This window comes from Cynoglossus semilaevis, unplaced genomic scaffold (genome assembly GCF_000523025.1).
Source record: "Cynoglossus semilaevis isolate Cse_v1.0 unplaced genomic scaffold, Cse_v1.0 scaffold1033, whole genome shotgun sequence".
In the NCBI taxonomy this organism is placed as follows: domain Eukaryota; kingdom Metazoa; phylum Chordata; class Actinopteri; order Pleuronectiformes; family Cynoglossidae; genus Cynoglossus; species Cynoglossus semilaevis.
Genome location: NW_007585109.1, coordinates 213,832 through 236,264, shown reverse-complemented (window position 1 = coordinate 236,264; position 22,433 = coordinate 213,832). Strand labels below are relative to the sequence as shown.

The 22,433-nt window shown below is 39.1% G+C and overlaps 1 protein-coding gene across 1 annotated transcript in view; it reads right to left on the bottom strand.

Moving 5' to 3' along the window:
- Window positions 1-2,066: 2,066 nt before the first annotated feature.
- LOC103398395 (cingulin-like 1) overlaps window positions 2,067-22,433 on the bottom strand; it is a 22,223-nt gene continuing 1,856 nt past the window's right edge. Inside the window, 17 exon segments of the mRNA XM_025053512.1 lie at window positions 2,067-3,303; window positions 3,385-3,548; window positions 3,641-3,749; window positions 4,478-4,602; window positions 4,961-5,044; window positions 7,427-7,516; window positions 7,645-7,806; window positions 9,665-9,835; window positions 9,996-10,148; window positions 10,251-10,355; window positions 10,486-10,692; window positions 18,397-18,609; window positions 19,093-19,231; window positions 20,213-20,346; window positions 20,637-20,738; window positions 20,867-20,972; window positions 22,396-22,433. The exon segment at window positions 22,396-22,433 is cut by the window's right edge and continues 57 nt beyond it. Coding sequence (XP_024909280.1) covers window positions 3,153-3,303; window positions 3,385-3,548; window positions 3,641-3,749; window positions 4,478-4,602; window positions 4,961-5,044; window positions 7,427-7,516; window positions 7,645-7,806; window positions 9,665-9,835; window positions 9,996-10,148; window positions 10,251-10,355; window positions 10,486-10,692; window positions 18,397-18,609; window positions 19,093-19,231; window positions 20,213-20,346; window positions 20,637-20,738; window positions 20,867-20,972; window positions 22,396-22,433 — 2,253 coding nt within the window. The 3' untranslated portion in view covers window positions 2,067-3,152.

Genomic DNA, 22,433 nt, shown 5'->3' with positions numbered 1-22,433 from the left:
TTGTTTCTTTCCACAGAGGGCGCCACAAGATAACCCATGTTAATGGAAGACTTAAGGTCGAAGGTCTAAACTGAGAGGGACAAACCTCTTTTTCTGGACTCACCACGGATCTGAAGTCTTGGACTCAATGACTTGGTCAAATACACCAATCATTATTGAAGTAAGCTTTGTAGTTATATAACACTCAGCTGTTATCTGCAAACAAAAGACGTTCTTTGTTAGAATAATAATTAATTTACTTATGTTTGAATAAGTAAATTAGTCAAGTTTCGCTCAAACGTAAATAAATCATTGGCTTCAATTCCTTCCTCCTGCTTTCTTCCTTTTTTCAATCAGAATCATGGAATAGAAACCACATCATGACCCGTCAGTCACCTCTGGTCTTGATTCGTGGTACGGCTCCTTGCACGTACTAGTACTGGAGTCTCCGCTGTCTCTAACAGCGGTACTGGTTTTCCCCAGTATCGGGTTATTATGATGTAACATCAAATGCAGCAATAAATTTAACCCTCGAGTTTCAGCTGCTTCAGAAACATCTTTCCTCCTCATTTCTTCAATATTTATTTTATACATCCAAAAAAGAGAGTGCAAAACTATTTTAATAACAACAACTCTTTTCTATTTCTGACCCGCTCGGCCAAAAAAAACACACAAAAAAACATCAATCATTGTGTTGTTTTCATTTTAACAGCTAGGGGGCAGCATAGTTCTTCGTCATTTAAGAAAGACAAAGGCACCAACACCGGAGCAAAACATTAGACTTGTAATTCCACTTTTTTTGCAGCAGTGAAATTGATCACTCTGAGAAAATGTGTTCAACTCTGCTGATCGTTCTCACGTTATAAGAAATCCCACTAACCCTCTGTTCTCTCAGCTGTTTACTTCTCTTCTCTCCCAGCAGCTCTTCTTCTGGGTGAACTCATTCAAGCACATGAAGGAATTCCAGGAATGATCACCTTTTACTCTTAATCCCTCAGCCTGCATCCCGCATCTGATTTACTGCTTGGTTTGACACAGAAGAGGGTGAGAGAAAGATAATGCCGTGGCACTTGAAAGGTTGACTGGTCTTTACCACACAAGAGCAACACACAGAGGTTGTGACCTGCCAGTGTTCCGTCACACTCAAAACAACCAGCCCTCATCCATTCATCTCCCTACACTGCTGCTCACTGGTCAGTTGAAATAATCTGACCGCAGGGTCTTTCCAAAAGAACCTCCTTCTCCTGACTCTCACCAAGGTTCCTGCAGACGGAGGGAGTCCACAGCTCAGGGTCAAAAGGTTAACAGACCCAAACACAGGATGCATGTGCTTCATACAGTCCAACAGGAAATATGTCAAACTGCTGAGCACGAAATACAGAGCTAATGTTGACACAGCTGCTCTGCTCCAATGGAGACCCTGAAGGAAACGAGAGGAGGTTTAATCACCACCACTGATAGGGAAGACAGAGGTTCATTCACTGAGGCAGCGTGAGGAAGACCGTTAAGACAAAGGACGAGACACACAACCACAAAGACGAACTGAGGTGTTGGCTTGAAGCCTTTGCTGAAACCGGTCAGGTTTCTTTCTTCTTCTTTGTCTTGCTTTTTGGTAGCTTGCGCACTTGGGTAAAAGAAATAATATTTTCCCAATTTTGAGAATTGATTAAAAATGTGTGTTTGTGGTTTCCTTTGAAAATGGCTCCTCAACTATAACATTCTACAATGGTGACATCTCTGAGCCTGTAGATGCAGCAGTCGTAGAGACATTTAGGTTTGTTCATAGATAAAAATACACCATGATTACATCAGTGAAATGATTTAGTTATTCATACTCTTCATTTGTTTAAAGAAGAAAATGTGTCTATACATAGAACAGTACGCAATGTGTATTTTACATACTGTAGCATAACAACTACTGGATGATGAAGTCTATTCTCAGAGGAGTAAACCTAACCAATGTCGTGGTTTTCCTAAATAAAGAGTGTCCTAAAGGTGAAGACCACTATTCATTACATTTATTGGTAAATTAGCCATTGAAAATGTATGAATTGTTATTCAATGGTATTCATCCAGGGAACAGCATATGAAAGTAAAAGGCAGCAAATTTATTTGAGTCTCAGCAGGATTTGTGAAAATGTTTAAACAAGCGTGTACAGACTGAGAGGTAGACGCAGGAATGATGTCATTCCATCTCCCTCTCTACAAGCATTAGAGCTGATGTCAGGACTGAAATCAGAGTGCAAATCACAGTGTAGAAAAAAACCCCACAAGATTGTCATTTTATCATCTGAAGAAACATGAGATCACGAAGAACTTAAAAAGGTCACTCTGAAGGGTGTCCGGCATAAAGACGTCTTCAGATATGAAATGGTTCTGATGTCACTTCTGTTTCTACTTCTGCTCTACTCTAATTCAGAATCAGTCACAAATCAATGTCAGGGCACACAACATTTTCCAGTAGATATACAGAAATATAAGAAATACATGTGTGGTCAATTACAAAATAAAAGTATGATTTGTCTTCAATGATATAAAACTGTATAAAACTGTATTAATGAGCACAAATTCCATCCTTTTAGTAACATTTCCCTTAAACCTCTCAGATTCCAGGTTTTTTGTCTATTGATGGACAAATAAATAAAATGATTTCCTGAAGCACACTTCATATTTTTGGACTTGATCTTCATTTAAACACTACATATATTTGACTGGACTATTAAAAAAAAGAAGACACGTTACTGTGTGTAAAATGAACATACTTAGTGTTAATAACTTTAAAAGGAGAAAGGGAGCAATGATCTGCTATGTTGCAGTGCATCATAGAATATTATCAGTTTGCTAAAGCTAAAATAATCATCGACAAATACGAAATACGCTAATCTGAGTTTGTAATGGAATGTATCATTGTCAAATTTATATTTATTTACAATTTATTTTCCACAAAACTGGGTAAAAAATGTATTATTTTAGAACTGCTCAATAATAATAATACTTAGGAGAAGGTGTGGGCATCAAAACTGTACCCAGGTTCAGTATCCAACAGATTCTAGTGTCACCAACAGGACTCTAGTGGACTGACACACCTTTAGGCAGTGACATCAGCAGAACATCTACAGCTCATCTCCAGTTGTTTGGTCCAAAAGCAGCGGTTGTCTTCATCTGGAATGTCTTCACATAGTAAAGGTGGACAGGATGTTGTCCTGACTTGAGGAGCGCTTGTAACTTGTCGTTGAGCTAAAGTACGTCTCCCCGTCGGTGCTGATGTCATCGTCGTCATCATCGTCCAGTGCTGTGAGCAGCGGAGCAGATGCACTCTTTCGCCTGGATTGGAAAAATAACGTTATCTTAATCACTGAAGCACTGATCTGAGAACTTCCTCTGGACGCGGCGGTGTGATTTTACCTGATCTCACTTCTCAGAGCTTTGAGCTGACTCTGCAGCTGTTCATTTACTTCCTGTTGCTCATCCAGATCCCTCTGCAGCTTCTTCTTGCCGTGCTCCAGTCGGTCAATCTCCTCTTCGGCCTCGTCCATCTGACGCTTCAGTGCCTTCAGACGCAGGTTCAACTGAACCACAAAGAGACAGAGGGCATTAAGAATTAAACTGCGGGATTTTCTGTCTTTTCTGAATAAATGCGTCACTTTTGTTTTTTATATACCTGGTCCTTCTGATCCTGTAGTGAGTTATTTTCTTCTTCCACTTGCATCATCATCTCTTTCACTTTCCTATCCAGTCGACGATTTGCAACCTGCAGGTTTGCACGTTCCCTAAAATATGTTAAGACACAAAATTAATTTAAAGGTTTTAAAATAGAGGCTGGTTTTTGATTGGTTGTTGACCTGGATAACAGGGTTACATTTCCACACCAGAGTAAAAGAGCCGTGGTTGTTGTACAATACCTCCCGTTATGTCAACACAAAGACAAAAAATGACATAGAAAAATAATCTTGGTGTTTACGCACTCATAAACACACTTACCTGAACTAATTTTTACACAAATGATTAACAAATGGCAAGAGACTAGTACTGACAATGACTCCCACCAAAGGTACATACATATATACACATACAACACAGCGACTGTTTTGGTATGGTATCCAGGTTCACAGCACCAGAGACGGTAGGTGGATTTAAGTAGAAGTATGCTGCTAAAAGGTGGTGGTGGGAAAACAGGCTAAAAAAAAAACAAAAAAGCAAAAAACTGCTTCTGGCAACATTTTAATAGTATTGCACTAAAGACTTTTTGTGTCAAGTTTTAAATTTAAACACAGATTTTAATGTTAAATAGTAACAAAAATGCACCAAAAATAAAGATTGTATTAAAAAAAACAACCCAGAATAAAAGGTGCTTATTTCAAAATAAACTGGGGGCAGGTGGACTTCTACTGCAGGATTGGCTTCAGTTCCCAGAAGATAGCTGTAATATCAGGCATTGGAGTGTTCTTATCACGTGGTCAAGACTTCGATCTATTCCCAGATGAAGTCATCATCTCACCTCTCCTCCCCCTCCAGTCTCTCCTCCAGCTCCTGGATGCGCTCCTCCAGCTGCGTTACCAGACCTTCTTTGCTGGACTTTTGTGAGCCTTCTAAATGAGCCACTCGACCCTTCAGGTCTTTATTCTACAAAGGTCAGAGAGACAGAGTTCATGAGTTGTCAGCACCGTGGAGCACACATGAAAAATGGACAAAGACATCTCTGTGGCAGACTTTGGTTGTAGAAAATTTGAAGAACCCAAGGATTTAAAGGCTTAGCAGATAGGCTGTTCCAACGCTAATATAAAGTCCATGGCCTTCAACACTGTTCAAACCACAACTGTGTGTGAAATAAAATTGATATAACACTGATATGAAAATGCTGGTTTAATGAAAAAAATGAATGAACATGAAGAGATGAAGTGAAAAAGTTAGTTTGCTGTGACATGCGTTCATGTCGTGATAGTGTGTGTAGTTGTTTTCCTGCAGACAGGAGAGTGTGTACCTGTCTCTCCAGGGCCATCTTGTCACATTCCAGGTCTTGTCTGCTAGCCCTCTCCTGCAGGAGTTCATTCCTCATCTGCTCCACCTGTCAAACCGAGTCCACACACTGTCACTCCTACACTCCCACACACTCAAGAGGACAATTACCTTCAGATGCTGTCGGAGTTCCACTCACAACAGGAGGCAGCACTGCCACCTTGGATGAGTCAAAAATGCTAAACACAAGAAGACTGAATGCTGAAAAGACACTGGTTAATTAATGAGCCTGCTTTACTTGTTTGGCTGCATTGCACATTTTCTAAAAGCCTCAATTCTCTGTGACAGCTAGAGGAAACGGGCAAATGTATTTCCTGTTGAGTTTCTGCCTGTTCTGCCTCTTAGACAGCACAAGAATGTGTGTCCCATGAACATTAGTGCCATGTCTGTACTGGAAATATGAATGATAGTGTAAAAGTGTGGGTTAAAGATGTACTGAGTGCTAATTAAATCCTGTTAATGACAATTAGGTTTTTGTTAAAACTCAAACAAAAGAAGGTTTTTGTGTGCCAGTAAACATAGCTTAGCCAAGACCCGCCAAGCAGTCTGACAACTGGAAGTATTAAAGCTTTAAATAAAACCATTTTATGTTTCACAAATTCAGTTTTTAAATTATTTTGCAGGAACTACAGTTGAGACATTGTTGATTATATTGTGAACCTGATATTAAAACTTAGTGAAACTATCAAAACTGTTTAGCTCCAACCTTACTGTAGATCAGTTCGTTTCTTTTATTTGTGGTTTCCATGCCTAAAATATATTACTTTTTACCGTTTCCCGGGGTTTCATAACACCCTTACAGGAGACTAAGGAGGTTTATGATTGCAAACAATGAAGGATGTTACATACTGTACTTTCTCGTCAACTTTTTTGCCTCACAATTACATGCACTTGGGTCTTTTTTTCCCCATCAAAACTCTAGGCTAAGAAATCTAAATTATCCTTGCACATTAAAGCGGAGAAGCCCTTCTGCTTGAACATGACGGCTCACTGACAGCAAAAGCAGAAATCGATACTGTGGTGATGGTTGTTTCTTTGTGAGAGGAGCTCAGAATTGGTGATATTTTATGCCAATTAGTAGCTGACAGTGGGCTCCTCTGATGAACGATGGGCCCTATAACTGGTGCAGCCAGCACGGTGCTTGAGGGAGCTGAATCAGCAGACTGGAACACAGAGCGAAACTAATCTGCTTTGTGAGAGACGGCAGGAGAGAAGAGGGGAGATTACTCTCATTTAGACAGGAGAGGAGCACCTGGTGCCAAGAGAGACGCAGGTGTTCTTCCTGCTGCCTCGTCTGCTGCTGCAGCAACAACACCACCTCCTCCACCAAACCCTCCGACCTCCAGCCATTCACCAGCATCTAACCTCCACAAAGTCTTTGCAGCACAAGCACACACACATACACTCAGCAACTCATACCCACATGCATGTGTGTGTATACAACCACTATGCATCTTTGTCACTGTGGTGGATCTTAACACAGTGGCAGAATTGTTTTGAAGAACATTAAAGGATGTTTGAAAATGCTCCTCCGTCTCACTGAGCTCCAGTTTGTGTCATCTAGCTGTGCTCTGTCCAGGGTACCATGGAACCTACATATGCTTTTAGCAGGAAATTAGCAGGTTTGATTTCAAACACTGTTAAAAGCAGCACCTTTCCTCCGATTACTGAGCACTTTCCCACAACCACAAAAACATCTCTGAAGCACACAGACTGTCTAAATCTTACTTCACAGTGCCTCAGTCAGCAGCTTTACCAGAGAGGAAGGAAAAGTGGAGCACTCACTCGCTTGCAATAGTATAAGAGTTGACTTCCAACACAAGAGCTGGAATTCAATTGAACATGAAATTCCTGAGTTTAATTATTTCAAGTGAACTCAACAACCTGAAAACTTGAGACATTTGGCAGCTCGTGGATTCTGGCCATGGGTCTGCTTTAAGAAGAGTCTTTTTGTGAGCGGTGCATTAATATGGATAGATGATGCTTAGGCCTGACTGGCAGGCTGCCAGCCTGAATGATTCTGCAAGATTATCTTACAACGCAATAATCTTTTCACAGTATCCCAACATGAGATTAGACGACATTTTACTTGTGTCCACATTTGTCTTCTGTATCCTTTGGTTCAGACTAAAGCAGGAGCTAAAGGTCTGCTTCAGTCTGGTCAGTGGGATTCATTACTACAGTATGTCTTGGATGTTTGGCACAGCGGAGAAACAACTCTTCCCAGACTGTATGTGCCAATGAAAATGAAGATGTAAAGTTCACATGCTCCACTTATTTAGAAATTAGCGGCTGCAGTCATGATGTTAGCGGTGGAGGACAAAGACAAAGGAGAGCTGGACATTACTAGATCTGATCTACAGACATCAGTGACACTGATGATGGGAATGTGTTGAAACTGTGTGAAAATGTGACGTGATAATGTGTGTACCTGCTCTCTGCTCCGGTCTATCCTGTTCATAAGCTGGTCCCCGCTCTGATGTTCTTCTTCCAAGTCCAACTCCAGTTGAACGATTCTTTCCTAAATAAAACATCAGCATCATCATTTAATGTTAATGATGAACTCACAGGTCCTCCATGACACTGATGGAGGTCAAAACATTAAGGGTTTTGCATTAAACTGCAGCTTAAGGTTACGTCTACATTTACCTCCAATAGTTTGATTTGTCGGGTTTTTTCATCTTTTGTGTGAGCCGTGTTCTCAGTCTGCGCCTCCAGATCCTGAACCCTTATCTCCAGCTTCTTCTCCCGCAGCTGGGCCTCGTCTCTGTCTTTCTTACACTGCCGCAGGTCTTCATCCCGACGTGACAGCTAAAGCCAAATGCATTGTTACTTAAAGCACCCAAATCACTAAAACATCTTTTTCTCCTGCTTTTATCTGACTGGTCAGTAAATCACCCTACTTCTTATCAAGTTATTTCCACTGACATTAAGACCAATCATTTAGTTGACACTGCAGAAAATGATCACATTCTTCTCAGCTGCTAATGTCTTCATCACAGCTCGTCTTTATCACAGCAGCAGCGCCTCAAATGTATTAAAACTGTCTGCTCTACCTCATCATAAGACAATAATAATGAATCTCCCAACTTTATTCTCACCCAGGACAAACATATGTTCATTAGTTCCAAATTAGAACAACAGAATATTTTACCTAACTTAAAGTCAAAAATAATTTAAGCCACAGCATAAAAAGATAGGCAACCAAGCTCCAAGTAACATGACTAATGACATAACCACATCTGTCCTCAGTCATATGATTTATGAACGTCAGTATGGCAATGAATTAGGTAATACATTTACTTCTATGTACTACATAATTACTACTTTAATAGCAGTAGTAATAAATACATACTGAAAGGCCAATTTATTTCTGCCTTACTGCCTTCTCACAAATCTCGCTCTTGTCAATAGTTCAAGGCTGAATGTATACAATACTTGCCTCAATTAAAAAAAAGAAAAATCAGCTTAAACATGTTATTTCACTTAGGGTGAGCCAAGTGTACATGGGTGGAGTGCTTTAGGGAAATTCAGAGCAACTGGAAAATTGGATTTACTAAGCCAAGTTTAAGGTGGTGAGTGACTCAGGAGAGGCAGTAGAGGAGGATGTGAATCCAGCCAACACAGCTTTCACAACAATGATCATATAACAATGACATCCTTGTCTTCCTGTGCAGCAGCAGCTGATCATCAGCATGGATGAAGATACAAGAAAAAGGAAAAATCTGGATTGTGACCTCATCCTGACACATACATGGCCTGTGCCACTGGGATACTGGTAAAACTAAGTGACATCCAGTTGACCATATTCCACACTCCAGCTAATGAGGACCTCAAGGTTTAGACACAGAAAACCTGGTAAATATTCACATTATTAAAAATGTACGCTCTCCTTTTTGTTTTAGGTACCAGAACTGCACCTTAATTTCCAGACAGATTTTTACAAATTCATTTTCAAATACATTTTCCATGTGTTCAGTAGAAATCTGTTTATCATTTTTAACTATAAAACATAAAATTCAATCACTTTGTTTTCTTTAGTTTTCCCATCAAATTCTGTGACTTGTGGTGATAGATATGCTGAAGTATTTCTGTGTTCTCCTCTGACTTTATGTCTTCATCATAAAAACAGTCACAAAGACTCATGGACTGGGTTGAGTTAAGTTGGTCTGTTATTAATATAAACTGAAGCCACAGCTTTCCTTAGACAATTTCTAAACATTCATCTTCAAAACCATTCTTCACATTCCAAGAAACTTTCAAAAAATAAACGCAGACAATGCAAAGGGGTCAAAGGCAGTTAACTAAGAAATCTCCAAGGAATTCATTACATGTCTATTTTCATTACCATGTGAAGTACAACCTAATTTAATGAAAATACAAATATGTATCTCAACCCAGTTCCCAGACTTTACTTTATTACTCTGTTTTGGTTTGGGGAGAGTGGTAGGGAGTAGAAATTCCAAAGTGATGACAACACTCTGTGAAAGGAGAGGATGATGTGGGTGGGAGTGGACAAACTGGGTGAGTAAGAACAATAGTTCATCACGTGCTGAGGGCTGAGATGGTCTGACTAATGATGGCCTTAATCTGACCACTCACCACAAAAGCTGTGTCAGCATGAATAACCGGCAGAGTTGGCTGGCAACACAGTAGCAACACACTGTACCTCTTCCTTCAGGTTCTGTGCAGCCGACAGGTACTTGTCCAGTTCCTGTTCTCTCTCCTTCAGGAGCCTCTGTAACTCTGTCAGCTCCTGACGGTTCTTCTCCCTGTAAATATCAATCTGCTCCTGCAGTTCCCGGGTGGATGACTGAGATGCCTCCACTATTCCACTCATCTGTAGGTGGTAAAAGAAACAATGGCAATAAAGTGAAAAGTATTCAGCTGAAATGTGAAAGTGGTTTAATGTTAGGACACAGACTCCTACAACCTGACCTCATTTTTCACAAGTTCACAAGTTAGGACAACACTGTCAACAAAGATTCAAAAGTACTCACCTCCCTCTGAAGTTTGTCCACTGTGCGGTCCAGCAACCTTCTCTCATCCTCTATGTCGTTCCTCATGTTCTTGAACTGCTCCTTCTGAGTACGTTCTTCTTGGAATCTCTCCTCCAACTCCTTGTGCTCACTGCTCAGTTTTGTGAGATTCCTCTACAGCAGAACACAACATTAAAACTGTCAAACAATAGTCTGATTATAAATCCTTTTACACGTAGTAAACATAATATAGTCTAACTTTGCTAATGGTTTCACCTGCACGTCTTCAAGCCGCAGGGTTAGGGCTCTGTTGGCACGAGACATCTCCTCTTCTTGTTCCTTAATTTCTGCTAATGATTCTTCCAGTTGGTTTTTCTCTCTCTATTGAGAGACATTATGGTATGTGAGATGACATAAATGAAAGTGCAATTCTAAATCAATAATATAATATAGAATAAAGGCTCAGCTCAGGTCAGTTATGTTCAACATTAGTCTTTCATCTCTAGCTCACCTCCAGTCTGCTGGTTTTATCGTTGAACCTCCTCTCCTGCAGCTTAGCATCATCAATAATACGATTGAGTTTGGCCACCTCATTCTCCAGCTCCTGCGCCCGCCTGCGTAGTCGCTCGGCCTCAAGGGTCAGACGTCCTGCTTGGCCTTCAACCGCACCTTTGGCTGCTTCCACTTCAGCCTTTTCACGGACCATTGCTGCACTGCTCTGTAGATCAAAATAGGACTTAAGTATAAAGGAATCAGGATTGTGACTCCACAATAAGTGGCACAATGATGCATGATGGGAAATGTGAAATAGCAACAGTATCAGTATCTGATCCATCTAAGATTACAAAAATGCTCAGTTTGTCACTGAATGTCTGTTTAAACATTTTGGAGGAAAAACAGATCTTCATGTCTGAGACAGAGATGACATCAGTTTTAGTGACACTGGTACAGTGAATGACAGCACTGGCCTATCATCATTTTGCTGTAGAATGACAGAGGAATGTTAAGGACCTGGTTTGACAATTTGATGTTTTGTGACAGGTGAGTAAAGAATGCAGGCAGGCCGTACAATAGAAGTTATGTGAAGTATCTATGGTTACGGTTCAAAACAAAAACAGTCGGACTGTGAAAAACTAGTCAAATGTACAAAGAAAAAAGGTCTTCTAAAAATCAATATATGTTTATTATTCTCTTAAAGATAAGGTCACTCTGACCATTATAAGAGGTGAAGGTGAACCCGTTTATTACAGTTGCACTTAAAAAACAACACTGCATTAGTAGAAGGTGACGGTGCCTCCCTGCTGCAGCAGTGACAGGCCAGTCAGACCTGTTTTGTACTTTTTCTGCCACACTAAAGTATTCAAGCTTTTTTTTTTCAGACACAAGCATGTTGAACATGGGCCTCTGGTGTCCAGATTAATGTAACAGTTTCATATTCTATAATAATAGACGTGACAACAACTATGCTACAAAAGCTTTACAGTTTGGGTTTTCTTGGAACTTCAATCAAAAGTATCTTTTTATTGGCAGAGAAACACAACAACATTGACGTCAAACAAAGACAAATACTCACCAAACTGCTGGCATGGACTGCATTTTATAAGATTTGAATCTGTAAAATTCCATTCTAGATAGGGTACAATAGAAAACCTACCTAAAATAAATACCCAACATTTTTCTCTTGCTTAAAAATACAAACTTCACCTGATGACTTTAAGATACCACAGCAACTGACTTCTTCAAAAGATCTCTCCATAAGCACCAGCACCAAGTTGTGTAGCAACCAAACTAAAAGCTGCTCTGTATATTATAGAGCTCAGGTCACTTTCCTGTCAACTAAAAGTGCCACTACCAGGACCTCGGGATTTCTCACATATTTGTCAAATAAGAGAACAACAAAATGGTGATGACTTTAACCACTGGAGGAACAACAAAGAAGAATCAAAGAAGGGTAAGCTGCTGAAAACCAACCCCTGAAACCAAGCTGAGTTCATGTGCTACAAGGCAAGTTACAGATCCAGAATATTTTTGCTAGAAAATTCAAAAATTTCAATTCCCTGATGGGTTTGAAATGAAACACTTTTGCCCTAGTGTACCGATTAACCACATTCTGTGCACTTTTTTTACCCATCCAATTTCTAAATCCCTTTTAAAGCACAAAATACAAATGATAGCATCTTCAAAACAAAGAGGGGAGTAATTCAGCACATGATCGTGTTTCATACGAATGGACGTTAGATTGAAGTAGATGTGACACAAGATCCTACATGTTGCTGAAAAAAAAACTCCACATATAAAACAATTTATTAAAAAAATCTATTTTGACCATGCAACCTAAAAGTGTTCACATTATCAATAAACTAAATGTGCTCCGTTTACCACACTGTTCATCATCAAACTGTCTGAATCGTTTGGTTCTGTGCTTCTGTGAAAACAATCCTTTGGCTGAAGTATTCAATGTGTATTTGTGTTGAGGGTGGAAGCACAAGAATGAAAAACAGGGGGTTGGGTGGGACGTGGGACTAAAAACAACTTTTAATAATACAAGCGTTGATAGTGTGCAGTGTCAGTGCTCCACTTCAACAATCATGTACCACAAGTTCAGCCAGCACACTGTCCCACTTCCCACACTGCAAGTTGAAAACATGGCAAACCAAAAAAACAGAAAGATGCAGGAGCCGGCGACTGAACCGTTCATTTACTCTGGAAGACTTTTACAAAGCTTCATCACCAGCGTCTGTTATGTGTTAATTATTACCAATGCCATTTACAATCAAGTGCTCAAGGAACACATTCAATGACATAGTAAAGTTTAAATAATTGATTATTTTATTCATACTACAAAAAGTTAATTATTTGTCTCACATATTGAAACGTTATAAAAAATTACCTTGTGCTCACTTAAAGACCAGCACCAACAAAAAGAGTCAAAAAGAGCTTTTTGACCTGCGTGATCCGTTATTCTTTTTGTCTAATGCACTTTTTCATCTAATCCATAGATTTGCAGATTTCTTTTTCCTTTACCTTGACTTTCTCTGTTTGACTTGGGTTCTTTTGTGTATTCAAACTGTTTGACATGAGTTGCACATTAACTAACTTTGTGTCGTCTTTGTAGCAGGTCAGGAAGGCTGAGACTGCGTGTGTTTATGTGTGCCTCGTCAGGTGTGTTATTGTGAAATTGAGAGTACGGTAGTTAAAAAGCATTTAGCTTTCTAAAGGTGCTGGTCCAAAAATAAATCAACTTGAAGTAGCCTAAGATAAAACGCATTACTTCATTTACTTCTTTTATTCATGTTTGTATGAAACAAACAACAACTGAAGGCACGACTTCAGTGGGGCATTGAAGATAATAATTAACATTTATCCAGTTACAAACTGAATTACAGCTTCCTACAAAGCCATGATATGATCAAGTGACAGAAAACATGACAGCTATGAAACTCATTAAGCATCGTAAACATCTGGCACCTTGAACAACTTGTTTATTAAAATGTATGTCCTACCTGCTTCCTTGAGAAACCTGTCATTGAAAACTACTGTATAATAAACCATTTATCGCTTTAGTCCACTATCGACAAAGCATGAGTGTTGCAATCTATGAGTACAGAAAATTCAAAAGAGCCCCAGTCACTGGTGCACTGACTAATACTGACATAATTAATAATAGTTTATAGGGTCCCACAGACTAACTAAATAAAACAAATGAGTAGGTCAGAAAGTTAGGTCTATTCAACACACACCAACACTACCATTCAAAGGTGATAATTAAATCTTAAATACAGTTGCCCAAATTAATGCGTCACTGCCTTTGAAAGGTGTTGGTAGATCCATCCTAAGCAATCAAAATGTAATTATATTAGGAATCCACAAATGCTGTTCAAAAAACCAAGATGGCTTAGGCAGTTTCCAGCACATGTTATTGGATGGTATCACATTCACCCAATCCTTTGGCACTGTGAATGTCTAATGCCACCACAAGGTTTGTGTTACTAATACAAAGGACACCCTCTTTAAGAAAGGAATTCAGAGTTGAAGTTAACTGAAATACAAGGCCTGTCAAGGACTGAAGAAGAAATTAAAAGGCGACAGCTGAGAAGCGCTGACATTTCCCTGGTCAGGGGACGATGGTCTTTGAAGAAAATTGAAACAAAACTTTCTCTTCTGAGCTTAAAGAAAATACATTCACATCATCTAAAGCATTGTTTCCCAAATACTGGGTCGCGACCCTCAGGTGGGTTGCAAGAGTTTTTTTTTTTGGATGGGTTGTCTCATGTCATGTTTCCCAGGAGTTTCGGGAAGGTTTGTGAATTTAAATAATTATTCAAAAATAAATCAAAATGTATATGGTTAGAAGCTCAAACTAAATGGTCCACATTATATATATATATATATATATATATTCTGTCAAGTCACTAAAATGTCCCTCACTTCCTTTCTCGTTCACTAGCCCACATCTCTGCCCTCTTTTCAGTCTCTTGCTACATCAGCTCCTGCTGCTACGCTGGGACAAACACCACTATCATCAAACACACAGACACATGTGGGAGTCCTTTCTTTTCAAAACAAGCCTGAGGGGGAAACTCTTCTACGGCTACACCCTGTAAGTTTGATAATCAGACGGTGAGACTTCAGTTCACACACCAACAGAGATGAGTTGAGAGGCAAACAGATATGAGGGAGAATGGCACAGACAGGAAAACAAACTGGAGAGGAGGAAATCGCTGCTTTGTCTGCTAAAATTGACCTTTTTCTTTTTTTAATACAGCGTTTTTGTTACAGTTTAAAGAAGATGTATCATATACTATGAGGTGGGAGGATTACTACAAAACACTGGTTTTACAGCCAAGGAATATCATACAGCTGAAACCAATTAAAACATCCAACACCAGGGATCGTGAACAATGCAGTGGTGGAAATGCAAACTTTGGGATCATGATGAGACAAATGGAAAGACCAGAACCTTAGTCAAAAGTCAGAGTGGGTAGAATGTAACAGAACTGGAGCTGAAACAAGAAGGAACACTCCAGGGTGCACATGGACCACATTGACCCCAACATTCCAGAAAACAAAACCTTCTCCCAGCTCACCACACCTCAACTATACTCATACTACTCATATTTTGAGCATAGCAAAAAGTGACTCAAAGATAAATGCTTATCCAAATATGGTCAAGTCGAGCAGTCAATCATTCTACAAAGCCTGGCTGGTGTTTTTCTTTGAACCTTGGTAAAATTCCACATATTTTAGTCACCCTAAAACACAATAAAGTTTTCAATTTAAGAGACAAAACTGGCCTTCTCCCTCATTCAACTGCATTGGCACACATCTCCTTTTCTACAACACACTGACCCACTTATTCAGCAACGCCCCGCTGCTATTATTGTGAGAAACAGACTCATCATTCATCAGCCACTGGGGTCGCACTCTTTCAGACCACAGAGAGAAGTGGGGACATGATGCAAACATTTGAATGGCAGCTCATTAGATTAGTGTTGGCCTGCCACTGCAATTAACCAGCATACAGAGTGATTTAGTGCTCCAGTTTCCAGCATTCTTTTCTGCTTGAACTGCTCTGGTCAGGATGGACATCAGTGGCCACACAAAGAGGGGCCAGGGTTAGAGACAGATTGAAGATGTTCCCTCTAATATGTCTCTACTTCTATTTACAACCTGTGACCAAAGTTTTATAGCTGACTTTCTCGACATTGTCACCTGCAGCTAAAACTACTGTCAACTTTAAAAATATTTTTTGTTAAATTAACTACAATATTTTGTAATATGTCCATAAATTTGAATGAATTTGACCATAGGCACACACACAATTTATTCAGTTTTAATAGTAATCAACAATATGTCTTTTCGTGGACAAATTTCTGTCTGTCCACTTGTCCACTTGTCTGTCCACTTACAATTTATTCAGTTTTAATAGTAATCAACAATATGTCTTTTCGTGGACAAATTTCTGTCCAAATTGTCCCTTAGCACATTTTTTTAACAAAATAACTAATGTGTCTATTTTTAGGAATGCCTTCTGCCTCATTTTTCAACGTGAAAAAAAAAACTCTTTTTCTTCTTCAATTCCAACAATTAAAATGCATGAGTTGAGGTTATCAAAGACAGTATTTATAAAGGTGGAAATACAAACACGTTGTTTATGAATTTATTAGATTTAAATTCATGAAGAAAAAAAAAACTCTTTTTCTTCTTCAATTCCAACAATTAAAATGCATGAGTTGAGGTTATCAAAGATCTATCTTCATCACATCATACCAAATGTTATTGCATCTGCTATCACAATACTAATTTCTTTTATATAAATGATTGAATGTACAACCTTGTAAGTATTACAGTTTCACAAAGACTGTCGAGGGGCAATAAATAATGCCTTCACTGAGGTTTGAAAGGACAAACAAACTGTGACTACATCGTGACCAGTGTTTACAAAGCATGTAGGGTAAACCCCTGATGATATATTCCCTTGTGGGTGCAGTGCATCTGTGTAAGACAAAGAGGTGAGCCGCTGCTGCTGCCACTGCTGTGCAGCCCCTAACAGACCTGCAGGAAGCTGAGAACAAGGACAACTTCCACTCTTTCAAACAAACAGGACACACAGGAGTCACACAGAGACTAAGTGAAAACAATGGGTCTGCAGTTCTTTCACTGTGCTGTCTCCTGTCACCATCATCCTCACCCCACACCTCTCTTCAAGCCAGTAACATAAAAATAGACTTGTTCCAAGTAAGTCACTAAGCCAAGTGCTGATAATGAGGTTCAACACTGATCTTGGCAGAAAGTTAGACCCAGCAAGTACACGTACAATGTATCCAAATGTTGTTATCAAACATTCTTCCTGTAAAACATCCTCCTCCACGGAGGAACAAGGTGAGATAAGAAAACACCTTCTCCACTGGCATTGAAAACTTCCCAAGAAAAAATGATGACCGGCATCATTCGACCGTTTTGTGGATTCAGCTCAATGTAAGCAAGACTTAATTTGCATTTGTATCATTTGGGGGGAAACTCGTCACTGCTGCAGCTGAATACAAAATTGGTTTAGGGAGAAGGCAGGCATCTTTGAGTCTGATTTCTTCATGTTAAAAGTACCTATTTACTACCAAGTAATACTAAAGTGTTTTCTAATTATTAAACTAAAGGGTTATTAATGTTCAATATGTAAAGTGACACAGGATAGTGGTGGATGAGTTCTGTCTATAAACAAAAATGATTTGAGAAATAAATTTGAGCTCAGCAAACAAAACTTATGGAATACTCCAGTCTGTTAGAGATGATGCATAACCAAAAGCACTTTTTTAAAAATCATATTAGATAAATCATGTTCTCTATCGGCAATGCCACATACTCAATATATGTGTTCAGACGCCATAACCCACTGAATGTAACTGATGCAATGGGAAACATGTTGTTGTCACTAGCTAATGTTACAGTTATGAGCCAACCTATTGCAGCACAAATCAGTTTCTCACTGGAATTCATCATCATTGTTTTAAATTCGCTATTAACTAAGTATCAGGCTCCAGAGAACCAACCCTGACCTTGTCAGAAAGTTGGACACAGTAACTACAACGTATTCAAATGTTGCTATCAAACATTCCTCCTATGAAACGTCCTAAGCTCACACTGGGTATAGCTCATACCTCAAATATGTTTATTCTACTGGCTGAGGAAGGCAGCTATATAGAATTGCCAAGGTTGTTAACGATGAAAATCCACAAACCCCAATTTTTATTATTATTATTGTATTTATTTATCTAAGGATTTTTTCAATCCGTTTCCTTAACACATCGACACTGCATGCACACTGTTGGTTAAAAATTGGCTCAGTCAGACCTACTGATGCACATTTGTGGTTCTGTTGTGACATATTGAGCCTCCCTCTTGGCAATTCAGTGTGCACAGGGGTCTAGTAATATTACTAACTTATGGAATCTTAAGTTAGTTAATAACTAATCCAAGAATTGTAGAAAGAATAATTAATCTTGTCAATATATTAATTTCTCTCATTTGTCAAATGATTATGATGAGCCAGTACTGTAGGCTGACCTATATATATATATATATATATGTATTTGTCTGTACTGAGTAATACTGATGTAATGATCCATGCTTATGTGGTTACTGCCAAAGTATCAGACTGTGAAGTGTCAGTAATAGAACTGGTCCAATAATACCACATCAAAGTGACACTGTGAATCTCTGATGTCGTACATATGACACAGCGTCTGCATAACACAGACAGACAAGTACAATTACAGCTCCCCTGCTGAGATGCTTATCTCTGTACTCCTCTGTCACAGGGTGTGTTTCTAAAAATTGGGGGAGGGCAAACGCAAGAGGAAATGAGAAGGAGAAAAGAACACAGGGAGTCAAACAAGAGAAGGAAAGTGTACATGGGGCTGATTACCTGCTTGGCCTCCTCCACAGACATCTGCAGCTGACGTATTTCCTTTTCATACCGCTCCTTCATCTTGTCCACCTCCTGATCGTGAGCCGCCACTTCCTCCTTCAGGGCTCCTTTCAGTGCTGTCAGCTCCCTCTCTCGCCTCCTTAGAACTTCCTCCTGCTCCTCCTTGGCAAGAAGAACTTCCTGCATTTCCACCTTCAACTCCATCATATCCTGTAGAAAATTAGGTCATGATGTTGACTCCGTCTCACGGCAGAAATGTGCAGAGAGAGGCTCAATTTATTTTTACTAACTTTGGAGGTATGTAAGAACTGTTACAAAACATGTTTTGGAGAGTTGACGGTGAAATGTCGGCTTTCTTCTACAACTAGGGTGCACATCATTCATTTTACTAGCTTATGCTCAAATGAGGTAAAACAAATAATTAAATTATAAAATTGCTGTTCGCTTTATTTTTGAGAGTAACAACTAAGGATCTCTAAGGCAAATGTTTTCCGCTCTACTTCATAAAATAAAACTATATTCTTCTTCTTGTTGCTGTTCTTCTTCTAATATGTGTCAAATCATAAGACCTGTTACAGACTAGCTGTTCTCAGAAAGGCAGGTGAAAACTATACTCTTTATGATGATCAAGCCATCAAGCTTTGACTCAAAAAGTCATTATTTCCTTCTCTGGAACAATGAACACTGTCTTACTGCTATAATGACGTCTTTCTCCCCATTAGCTGCTGACTTCTTGGCCAAGTCGAGCTCGTCATGCATCTCTGACAGCTGGTCCTGCAGGTCTCTAATCTCTGTCTGGTACTGCTCTCTCTCCATCTTCACCTGAAACAGCCTGACCATCCACATAACAAGTCATCACATTACAAGAGCTCCTAATATAGTACACATGCATTTAAAATACCCACACACCTGCACCTTATTCACAGGTATGAATGGGAACATCTGCACTGGGCCTCAGTTTGAGGTACTGTATCTACACAAGAGAGGCCCAAACCTTAACACCTGGCCTACAACGTTCAATGGCAAAAATGATAAACCATGTTTAAAATATTGCATTTTTAGGCACCAAAAAAATAAATAAAATCAAGTTAATAACATCTAACTTTTGTATTACAGTTAGAATTGACTAGTTTCACTTCAATATATAATTCACTAAGCAAATTTAAAACTTGATATGTATTAGAAGAGAAATGAAAACGAGCTCCTGTGCAGTCAACTTTCTATCTGAAATTTATATTATTTTTGTAGTGGTTTGTAAAAATGTTCTTTTTCAAGTAAAAAGTGCAATCAGTAGCAAGAGACAACAAGAAGAGCCTATAACAGCCATCATGTGCAGGAGTAAGGTGCTATTTCATGAGCAATTTTGGGTTGGTTTTTTTTTTAGACAAAAAAACATCTCTGCTTTTTGCCCTGAAAGATTATTTCTCTTCACATCTAACACATGCTTTTAGGACTTGAAACAGCTCCTGTAAGACTACCTCTGAACAAAAAGCCAAATCCATTCAGCTGGGCATGTTTGGCTGGATGATGGTGTTTTAATGGCCAGATTAGGTGTGTTGTTCCCAAAGGCTTCACAGTGGCTGGTTCACTGTTGCAGTAAAGTGAAGCTAGCTTTCTTGACTCACTGTAAACTGAGTCCATGCTAACAACATATTAGCTCTGGCTTGTAAGAAAAATACATTTTGCAAAACCAGCAATATTTGTTGGAGGTCAGAACTGGTCATGCCAAAACTGATTCTGGTCATTGGCCAGCACACCTGTGCATCTCTACAAATAATTAAGATAATATACAATTAAATCAAATCAAACTTACTCTTCTACTGTGGACTGCAGCTCAGCTTCTGTCTTGGCCAGTTTTTCCTTTAGTTGCTTACACTCCTCCATGCTCCTGTCCAGCTCCTGCTGCAGCTCCTTCAAACCTAAAGCTGTCCTCCTCTCTGCCTGACTCTTTTTTAGTGAGAGGAACAACAAGATGAGGTTAAACACAGTGGCATCTGCTCAAAAATCTAATATCTTGACTTAAGAGACATTGTTTTGGGGCTTGTTTAGTCTGACTTAAAACAATTAACAAGAGAGGGGGGAAAAGAAAAGATTCTCCAGAAGAGAGGAAAAAGACATATCAAACATGAAAGACGTTGCCTGACTAACATACTAAAGGACAGACTGAAGTGGAGTGAAGTATCTGATATAACTTTCTCTCTTTTCAAGGAAGAAAAAGATTTAAAAAATGTTCTTACCTTGGCTTCATCCTCAATTTTTCTCTTCAGTTCTAACATTTCTTTTTCCAGTTCAGCATTTCGCTCCTGCAGAACTCTGGCTTGTGCACCATGGTCCAAAATCTATAAAAGGACTAATTGAATATTTCTTTGTGCAATGCGAAAATACTTCAAACCACTATAATATTTACTTACAACACAGATTTGAGGAAAGCATTTTTGTTACGAAAGAAGAATAAAAAAACAGTTACCTTTTTGTCACCTTGTGCACCGGCAGTTGCTCGAGATTTCAACGTCTGAATCTTCTCAAAGACAAGGTTGACCTTTCTCTTTGTGGTTTCGTCAGTGTCGTTGCTTCTGTAGACATATATACATAATGTTCAAAAGTGACTCTAAACATTCGCTTTCCTATATTGAATTTGAGTTAACTGCTGTGGTAACAAAGTAACTGTTAAGTGAAATATGTTTTTAAAGGACAGATGTTTTTTTCCACACACTTTTTATCCAGTGATAATCTGGTTTCCAAAATAAAGCAGTTGCTGCATCATTAATCTGAAAACAGGCTCGGTCAGCTGATAAAATCAGACATAACTGAGACAGTGTTTAGGGCGGGAACAACGGCTCCATAACTACACTCACATCTAACTGCTGAATAAAGTCTTTCAGCAATTGAAATAACTTTTTTAAACTTCTGATAGCTTCTATGGGATTTAGTCAATGTTCAACTGGTGCAATTTATAAATGTAAGCATAAACGTCGTCCCATGCCCCATACAAGAAGGACACATGATAACAAAGTGAGAGAAGACAACTATAGAAAAGAAAATTAGCATAAATTGGAGTTGAATCTGCAGTGAACTCATAACATACACGTTATGTAGTAAGTCATGTACTTCTGTTTAAAAACAGAAACAGAAAAAATAACTAAATATTTTCATTACTTTAAGTCATTATTCAATTATAAATAAGATAAAACAAATATTTGCTAAATATTACCCCATCTACATGCCAGAAATGAGATGTTATTACAAAAAAGATTTTAAGGCAAAAACTAGGACAAACAAACCAAACCTTAAACCTCATACAGATGATTCTCATTAAATCTTTATAACCCTTGTTGTTGAATATTTTTCTGTGGGCCTTGGGAATGCAGCTCTGTTTCAGCCCCTGCACTTCCATCTGTGTTTCCTTTTCTTTGTCCTGTGACTCCTGACCTGTGGCCAGACACACCCAAGGCCTTTCCTGTTCTTTCGACATGAAGCTGAATCTGTATAGTGCAGTGTAATAGGTATAAAACTCTGGCCAAGGTGACTGTGTGCATAAGCAGAGCTGATATTCCACAGCACTTGTGAAACTATCCAGCTTCTCTGCAACAAGAAGGAATTTAATCTTAAATTGAATTATTGTTTGCATACACCTAACTCAATGACTTCCATATTAACCTATTAACCCGTCATGCTTCTCCCTGTCAGACGGTGTCTGATTACAAAAACAATATGAACACTCAGACTGCAGCTGAAAGATATGCACTAAGAGAAGGTGGGACTCGGCTAGTTAAAAAACTGAAGACAGCTGGATTGCTCACAGCCTTAGAGGTGAAGGGGGGTTAGAAAAAGCACATTCCTTCAGTTTTATCACAAACAGCCAAGCTTTGATAAGAACCACATATGTGGCTCCCACACAACTGTCGACATTTACTGTGGTGAGATGCAAAGCTTAGCAACAAATCTAGATAAAACTAAAAGCAAGTCGATCACAACAGAAAAGCTGCGCGAACTCACCCATCCTTCAGATAATTGAACAGAATTTGTTTGGCTGT